Genomic DNA, 9020 nt, shown 5'->3' with positions numbered 1-9020 from the left:
AGTGCATAGACAGTCTATTCTGGACTGTCTTAAGAAGTTGTCTACAAATTAATTTACAATTCAGTGCAGGTGTCTTGTAAAAAATGAGAAATGACTACTTGTCTGTAGGAGTTTGTACTGTGCTGGCAGCGCAACATAGATAGTGGGGAGTGAGCAGAACAGACATTCAATTCAAAACAACAAAGTCCTTTATTTCAGCCATCATAAATTCCAAAAAATATACATTTGTCATTATGTACTAAAATTATCAACACAGACACAAATTATTATAAAATCTAGGTTATGATCTTGGTTAATTTTTTTTATAACAGTATAAATGTATTATTTACATTGATTTATCTGAAAGAAAATGCAGGTGTTTAGTTTTAGAGACATGATGATGAATGTGCAAACAACTCTGTGTGTGTGTGTGTGTGTGTATGTGTGTGCTTGCATTCCTCTCAGCTGCTCCAGGTGAGTCTGAATCCTGAAGGCAGAATGGCGTACTGGGCTTGGAAAATGATGAACACGTGATGAGAGGAGGCTGTGAACGGAGCGATGTTGGTTTCCTGATGACAAACAGCAAGAAGGAGAGTTAGAAGAGGAACCGACGAGACGCCCTGACACTCAAACCCATCAAGGAAAAACATCTAAAGAGTTCATTTCCCAAGGCCTGTACACACAGTTAGGAAAACATCACTACCTGAATCTCTACCATCATTCCATACCTCTAATATCCCACATATATAGTGTCCAAATTTTGTAAAATTAGGTGTCACTTTTTCAAATGGTGGATATCTCATTTTGGGAAACAGAAAAAAAGTAAAGATGCTGGTTGCGCTCAGATGAAGGTCAATTGTAACGCAGGTGCAAGAATCTAAAAATATTTAGATTCTAACTAGAAAACTAGAAAAATGGGAAAATAATTCTGCACACTGCAAATAAAAGGCTAGGACAAAAAAGTTTCCTTAGTTCAGAAAAACAAATTTAATGCATAAGTACCCAACTTAAAAGTGCAAGTGAAAAAGAACTATATGTACAAAGGAGCTAAGGAGCAAACATTTTAACTACATGCTTTCATCAGTGACAAAAAGGAAATGATAATTCAATTCACCATTTAGCATTTAATTTTCATGTTTTTGTGTAGGGTTTGCGGCAACAAGGGTGACATAAATCAAATTCAGTGGCATTTACTTTAGTTTTTGTCATGGATCATGCGATTACAATAATAACCTGCTATTTCAGATTTTGTTTTTCCTTTTCATGTAAATAATGACAGGGTTCTGTCGTAGAGTGCGAGAAAATTAAATGTGAAATGGACTTTGACTTTGCATTTTAATATTGACAATGTGAATACATACCTAAACTTGAAAATAAAAATGTAAACTGGGCTCACAAAACAGCATAGATAATCAGATGAAGAACAGGGGCTGCAGGTTTTGCTTAACAAACATGTAACAGCGCTTTTATGTTTTATGGAAAACTGGTGTTCCAATTATTTTGGCCAGTGAGTGTATATCAGCACTAAAGTAGGTTTTAAATGTGTCAAATGTATTTGCAGTCACAGTGCCTCAATGTGGTTAGCCATTAGGTCACTGCGTCTCTTTGCTGGATAATGATCTTGGACATAATTGGCCACACTACCACCAAACCTATTTTTATCTGAGAACCCATCGACTATTAACTCAGATCTATCAAAAGACATATCAGGGTGAGTCTCATTGCTATGTGAATAGAATTTAGAGAGCGGTTTCACATCCAAGAAGACAGGAGTTGTCACAGTGGCCTCACAATCAGGCAGTCGTAGCTAAGAATGGCATATTCCACAGCAGCATAAATACACTACATTTAGACTGTTAACTATCTTCCTGGGTTACATACCACTCCACAGTAAGGTCCTACAGGCGGTGATGAGGAGTCCGGGCCGTCGTACAGCTTCAGAAAGTTGTTCTGACAATCACCAGGGTCGTCGATACTGATCTGGGAGAAGGTGACGGTCACCACGCGGCCCGTGGGTGCCCTGATGCTCCATTCACAGTGGGTGCCGTTGGGATAGGTGCCCGGGTAGTTGGGACTTGCGACTGAGCCGTGGTCTCCATACAGAGTGCCGCCGCAACCTGTTGGACATGACAAACAACATTAGACAAGGACGCCTCAGCTAAATGGAAAGCAGGAAGAGATAAAAACATGACACAAAGATACACATGCTTGCACCCAGGGGTGTGAATTCACTAAACCCTAAGCTAAGGCAAACCACCAAAAACCACCAAAACTACACAACCTCCTGATATCCACTAAATGTCTCCATCTACAATCAGTCAAAACAGAGCAGGTCCAAGTTTCTTCAGGTTTTCACTCCGACCAGAAGCTCATTTCACAGATTAGTTCCTCCTCTCTGGTTGTTGGGTCTGCTGTAGTGAAAACCTGCGTTGTCCCTGGTTGAAAACCACTGGCATAAGTGATCACACTGCAAAAAATCTTAACAAGTCATTCAGTCTAATATTGAGTTCTAAAATCCTAATTTTCTTAAAATAAGTGGAAAAAATCTGCCACTGGGGTGAGAGAATCACTTATTTCTGATGTAAATCAACTTGTTCTTGTCAAGAATTTTCTAGAATCAAGTGGCATTTTGTTGATAGTAGTGCAGTGATCTGCCTTATTCTAAGATATTGACACTCATTTCTCATTTCTAGAAAATTCCTGAAACAAGTGAAATTATCTCACCCCAGTGGCAGATTTTTTTTCACTTGTTTTAAGAAAATTTTAGGACTCAATAATAGACTAAATGACTTGTTAAGATGGAGATGTTTTGCAGTGCAGAAAGTCCCTGAACTCTGCACATAGCTGATCTAGCGTTATAACAGTCAGCAATATAACCAGTTTGGTTCTGACCGTTAGGGGAGGATGTCCACGTGGCCTCGAAGCCGTCTCGGGAGTTGGAGAAGTCGCTCTTGAAGCGTAGGTAGAGCAGGTTGGATTGTGGGAAGATGGGGCCGGGCAGGGTGCTGCCACAGAACTGACCAATCAGTGGAGAGTCAGCAGTACTTCCATTACGAACCTGGTAGACACAACACACAGGACTGAATGTGTCAGTGATCTACTCGATCACTGACACATCACAGGCGGATCACAGTAGATCAGACAGATCACAGACAGAATGCTGACAGATCAGAGAGATCACAGCAGATCACTGACAGATCACAGCAGATCACTGACGTATGCCTGACACATCACAGACGGATAACTGACAGATTGCTGATAGATCAAGACAAGTCACAGCAGATTACGGACAGATCACCAACAGATCACAAAGAGCTCAGACAGAAAATGGCAGATCACTGACAGATCACAGACAAATCATGGCAGATCAATGACAGATCACAGACAAATCATGGCAGATCACTGACAGATCACACATCACTGATACATCAAAGACACATCTCTGACACATCACAGACATATCAGGAAAAAATCACCGACAAATAACAGACAGATCACAGACAGATTACAGCCGATCACGTCATCAAGTGACTGGGTGAGTGAGCCACATTTTGTGTGCATGTGTGTGTACACAAGTAAACATGTCCACTGGTGCATGAACGTACGTGTGTGTATGTGCATGTATTTAACTGTATTAGTGTGTATTGGTGCTGGCTGATACACTATTTTCACGTCTAATATAATTAAAAAATATATATATATATTATTGCAAGCCCTTGATTCTATCAAAAATGTATATCTAAAATCATATAAAATATTAATGTCTTATAGAAAAGGTAGTTCTGTGCTCAAAGGAAGGATAGAATGATGAGGAAAATCCTCCAAAGTGGGCTAGTTTAGGATTAGGTTTAGTTTAGGGTAATGGTAATAAAGATTAGGTTTAGAGGTTAAGGAATGAATGCAGTCAGTTAAGGTGTGTGTGTGTGTGTGTGTGTGTGTGTGCTACTTGTTAACCTCCAGGTAGTCATAGAGACAGCTGCTGTGGCTCTCCACATCAAAGCTGTTGAAGAAGAAGGAGATGTAGCTGTTCTGCGGTGCCTTCAGGATGATGGTACAGTCCAAGTTGTGGGGGTAGATGTCGGGCCAGCCAGGACTCTTCAGGTAACCGTAGGCCTGCTCGTAGGTTCGGCTACAGCCTGCAAACCGCCACCACAGTCAGAAGACTTGTCTAGAACTAGCTCCCCTGAATCGCTGTTCCAAACAGAGGACTGCCTTAAAGTTACCATATTCTACACTTTCCAGTGTTTTATTTTATGAGGTCCATTAAAAGCTGTGTGTGTGGTGTCATGTACCAAAAACACTCTCAATCCATTTTTACACGTTCATTTTCCAGCATCTCTCTGAGCCTTACCAAGAACAGGTTGTTTCTGTCACTGTGTCTTTAAGGCTCATTAATATTAACGACCCTTTGTTCTGATTGGCTAACCGTTTCGTGAAATGTGAGACACCGCAGCCCGGCAGCTACAGGTAGGGAAATAAACAATGACAACCCCCCAGCACTTTGAAAAAAACACTTTGTTAGTCTATTATTTCTTACAAAAATGATAATGAGCGAACCTTTGTGACGCCACAAAGTTATGGAAGTCCAAATGGCTCGGTTGGATATGGATATGGATTGTGTGGATTTAGTTGCCTACCGTGCGTTTTGACACTTTCACCATGTTTAGATAGCACATCCAACTCCTTTATAATCAAAGAGGCATGGGAAATCCCGTTTTACGCGATATGGGACCTTTAAAACCAGTAAAAAATCAGATATCTCCAAGATGGCGCTGCGACCAGTCGCCACGGTGTGTTGGTGCGCTCTTTTTTGTTTGTTTTTAGTGTTTAATTCCGTTTATTGTGATTCCACTCAGACTATCTACACGAGGGACCAGATACTAAACATCAGGGACTCGACAACATCGGATTTATGTCCCAATTTTCTCGCCTCATCCGTGGATTTACGGGACATTTTGGTCAAAGGCGCTCTAGCCCTTGGCCAAGCGGTGTTGCGGAGACGGAGACGGAGAGGCAAGCGCGCCGGGGCCCTAGTGCGCTTCAGGGAGAGAGGATTATGCACACCTCTACCGGGAATACTCCTCTCAAATGTCCGCTCACTATGCAACAAAATGGACGAATTGCGTCTTCTTATCAGGACACATTGAGACTTTTCTCTCTTTTCTGTTCTGTGTTTTACTGAATCGTGGCTGTGTGATTCTACACCGGACTCCGCCGTACAACTACCCGGCTTCCAGCTCCTATGCGCGGGCCGCGACCCGAAGCTTTCACACAAAACAAAAGGTGGAGGAATCTGTTTCTATATAAACCAAGACTGGTGCAACGATGTGAAAGTGATTTCACAAACCTCTCCTGACCTGGAATCTTTTTTCATCACCTGCAGACCGTTTTATTCTCCCCGTGAATTCACTTCCTTTATACTGGCTGGCGTTTACATCCCCCCGCAAGCCGACGTGCAAGAGGCTCAACGCCAACTCGCCGAACAAATATTGGGAGTGGAGAGAGGGAACCCGTACTCCCCAGTTATTGTCCTCGGGGACTTTAACAAGGGCAACATAACCCACGAACTCCCCAAATACAAACAGTTAATTAAATGCCCGACCAGGGAGGAGAAGACTGTGGATCATTGTTACAGCACTATCAGCAGAGCTTATCGTGCAGTCCCCTGCGCGGCTCTGGGACTATCTGACCACGCTCTTATTCATCTGATCCCGACATACAGGCAGAAACTAAAACTTTCTAAACCTGTTGTGCGGAGAACTAAGAATTGGGGCAACAGAGAAGCAGTGGAGGAACTGCGTGACTGCCTGGATAACACAGACTGGGACATTTTCAGGACTGCTTCCAACAGCCTGGACGAATACACAGAGGCTGTGACAACATACATCAGCTTCTGTGAAGACAGCTGTATTCCAACACGCACCAGGGTGAGTTAGAGACTCAGACAGCTGCGTTTGGAGAAGGAGAGGGCTTTCAAGAGTGGAGACAGGGATTGGTTTAGACTGGCTAGATACACGTTTGGCAAGGCGATTAAGGAGGCCAAACGACAGCACTCTAAGAAGCTGGAGCAACAAGTCTCTGCCAACGACTCCTCGTCAGTCTGGAAGGGCCTACGGGAGATCACAGACTATAAAACCAAATCCCCACACTCTATGAATGACCTCAGACTTGCAAATGACCTGAATGAATTCTACTGTAGATTCGACAGACAATGGAACAGTCCTGACTCTGACCCTCACACCCAGACCCCCTCAACAGCTTCTACACCTCTTCCTTTCAGCCAGGACAGAGATACCCCCCCCCTCCAGACCCAGACACCCCCAGACAGCCTCTGCCCCCCCCCCCCCCCCCCCCCCCCCCCAGCCCCATCACACCTGTCTCCATCCTGGAGAGAGACGTTATCAAGCTCTTTAAAAGACAGAACCCCCGCAAGGCAGCTGGACCGGACGCTGTCTCACCCTCCACACTGAAGCACTGTGCAGACCAGCTGGCTCCAGTGTTCACGGACATCTTTAACACCTCACTGGATGAATGCATGGTACCTGCCTGCTTCAAAACATCGACCATCATCCCCGTTCCCAAAAAGCCGAGGATCACAGGCCTTAATGACTACAGACCAGTAGCCCTGACCTCTGTGGTAATGAAGACCTTCGAGCGCCTCGTGCTGGCCCACCTCAAGGCCATCACCGACCCCCTCCTCGACCCACTGCAGCAGATCATCTGGTCAGCCGAGAAGATCATCGGCTGCAACCTGCCGTCTCTACTGGACCTGTACCACTCCAGGACCAGGAAGAGAGCGGGAAAGATCATCGCTGATCCTTCCCATCCTGGTCACCACCTCTTCCAAAGACTTCCATCCGGCAAAAGGTTCCGGTCTATCAAGACCAAAACCTCACGCCACCTGAACAGTTTCTTCCCCATGGCAGTGGGGCTCACAAACAAGCCCCCTGCCTCTCACTGACTCTCTACCTCTCATATATATACAATGCTTGTATATATGTTGTTAATATTTTGTTAATATTTTGTTAAAATTTTGATATTTCTTGTATTTGCTATATTTATGTACCTATGCACCAATTCTGAATACCTAACACCTACCTAATACCTAATACCTAATACCCCAGTGTTTCCCACACATAGACTTTACTTGGGCGGGCCGCCCAGGTATATTAACGGCCGCCAAAGTATATTTGGCGACCCATTTTAGCATTTTTTTTTTTTTTATCCATCTGAGAGAACGACGCCATCCGCGATCGATTAACTAGTGGACAATCTCCCCTCGCTCTGCTCTACCCCTCTAGGGTTTCCCACACACAGAAAACTTTATATGAAACTATATAATCGTAAAACTGCGTGTAGAGCATTGATTCGCTCAGCCCCTAATTGCTCCACGCGATCTCTCTCTCTCTCGCTCTCTCTCTTTCTCTGTCTCTCTCTCTCTCGCTCGCTCACTCGCTCTCTCACCGGACCCGTCTGTTCGCCTCCCACTGCACACACGTGAGGGATATTTTTTTTCCATGCCAAGAAGACGGCCGACTGAATTCCCGAAAAGAAGAACTAACAGTTAACGTTACTCGGAATACAGCTGAGTTTCCGAGATTAGCACGCTGTATAGCCTAGCTGCTAGTCAGTATCCACTGAGTGGACTGATAACGTTAATATTAACTTTTTAACTCTGACTCTGAATGTTTGCTCCCTCAATCCAGATTAATATTGAAAAATATTTTCAAAGAAGGAAAAGGACTCGTTCTGAGGAGGAGCAGGACAGTCTGGACCAGAGGAGCTGAGCAGTAAAACAGAGCAGATAATAATGTCAAAGGCTGTAATGTAACAATGTAAAGATACAGGAGAGACTGACAGCAGAGAGAGATGCAGAGGGGCAGAACAGCTGATTTCTCTGTAAAAGGAGTCTCATTTCCATTCTTCACCTTGTAGACAAAAGCAAGCAACAGACAGAACAGTGTAGCACTGTTTCTATTTTTAAGTTATGTTATCTTTGACACAAAGTACTTTAGATATATACAGGTTAGTTATTTGTTTGACAAATGGAACTATTTAAAATGGAGTACATTAGATAATTTTTCAGCCATCCAGGTAGTGGGATCCTTTATTGATCTATATCGACCTATATATTGACAATATAAGAGAATACAAGAATAAAAAGGCACTCACCCCCCCCCCCCCCCCCCGTTGTCAACCCACCTACCACCACAACTACATTCGAATTCTGTGGGAAACACTGTACCCAATACCCAAGTAATATAGTGGCACTACTGCTGGCTTTGTGTATGATTTCATTCAGTGGATTGAATATCTGGCAAAATAATCGCTATTATTTTAGCAATAATTGTGAGGTAGAGTTCAGCTAATACGGGTTCTTAAGCATGTGAATAGAAATGTTTAACTGTGGCATTAAATGCTTATTAATAGCTTAATTTTTTTAAGCTTAAAAGCTTTTTTTTTTATCACAGATCAAATAATGACATGAATTTCAGAATCAATCAACATAGTCTAACAACATGTGCTCTTTTATAAAGAGTTAACATAAATAATATAATAGAAGTTGATATAGTTGTGGGAGGAGCGATTCATGATCTCCCTAGCACAGCACATAATCTGATATTTAGACACAATATTTTCACATGGCCTCTTTAGTTGCTCAACATGCATTTTATCTGTGTTACTACACACTCATACAGAAGCCTATTGTATTCACCTGAAACTTTTTTTTTTTAAATCAGCCCAGTTTTTCCAAATTCATGAGATAATTATGTCATAATTATGAGAAAAGATCTCATAATTCTGAGATAATTATGTCATAAGTCTGACATAATTATGTCATAATTCTGAGAAAAGATCTCGTAATTCTGATATAATTATCTCATAATTCTGTGATAATTATCTTGATAAAACAGAGCGGAGATGCTGATGTGTGGTTTTAGAGCTGCATTTCACAGGTCAACATGACACCTGTTTAATTTAATGAGCCATTACACTGGTCAGAAAAAACAGAAAATAAGACTTAAATGTGTTAAGTGTGC

The 9020-nt window shown here is 42.6% G+C and overlaps 1 protein-coding gene across 1 annotated transcript in view; it reads right to left on the bottom strand.

Annotated features, from left to right (window-relative positions):
- Positions 1-440: 440 nt before the first annotated feature.
- cubn (cubilin (intrinsic factor-cobalamin receptor)) overlaps positions 441-9020 on the bottom strand; it is a 110181-nt gene continuing 101601 nt past the window's right edge. The window contains exons 64-67 of the mRNA XM_078291476.1: positions 3934-4115; positions 2872-3037; positions 1861-2096; positions 441-548 (exon numbers count right to left, since the gene is read on the bottom strand). Of these exons, the coding sequence (XP_078147602.1) occupies positions 441-548; positions 1861-2096; positions 2872-3037; positions 3934-4115 (692 nt within the window). The remainder of the gene's footprint in view (positions 549-1860; positions 2097-2871; positions 3038-3933; positions 4116-9020) is intronic.

Source organism: Centroberyx gerrardi, chromosome 22 (genome assembly GCF_048128805.1).
Source record: "Centroberyx gerrardi isolate f3 chromosome 22, fCenGer3.hap1.cur.20231027, whole genome shotgun sequence".
NCBI classification, from domain to species: Eukaryota; Metazoa; Chordata; class Actinopteri; order Beryciformes; family Berycidae; genus Centroberyx; species Centroberyx gerrardi.
Note: the sequence above shows the minus strand (reverse complement) of the source record. Positions and strands in the feature narration are given on the sequence as shown.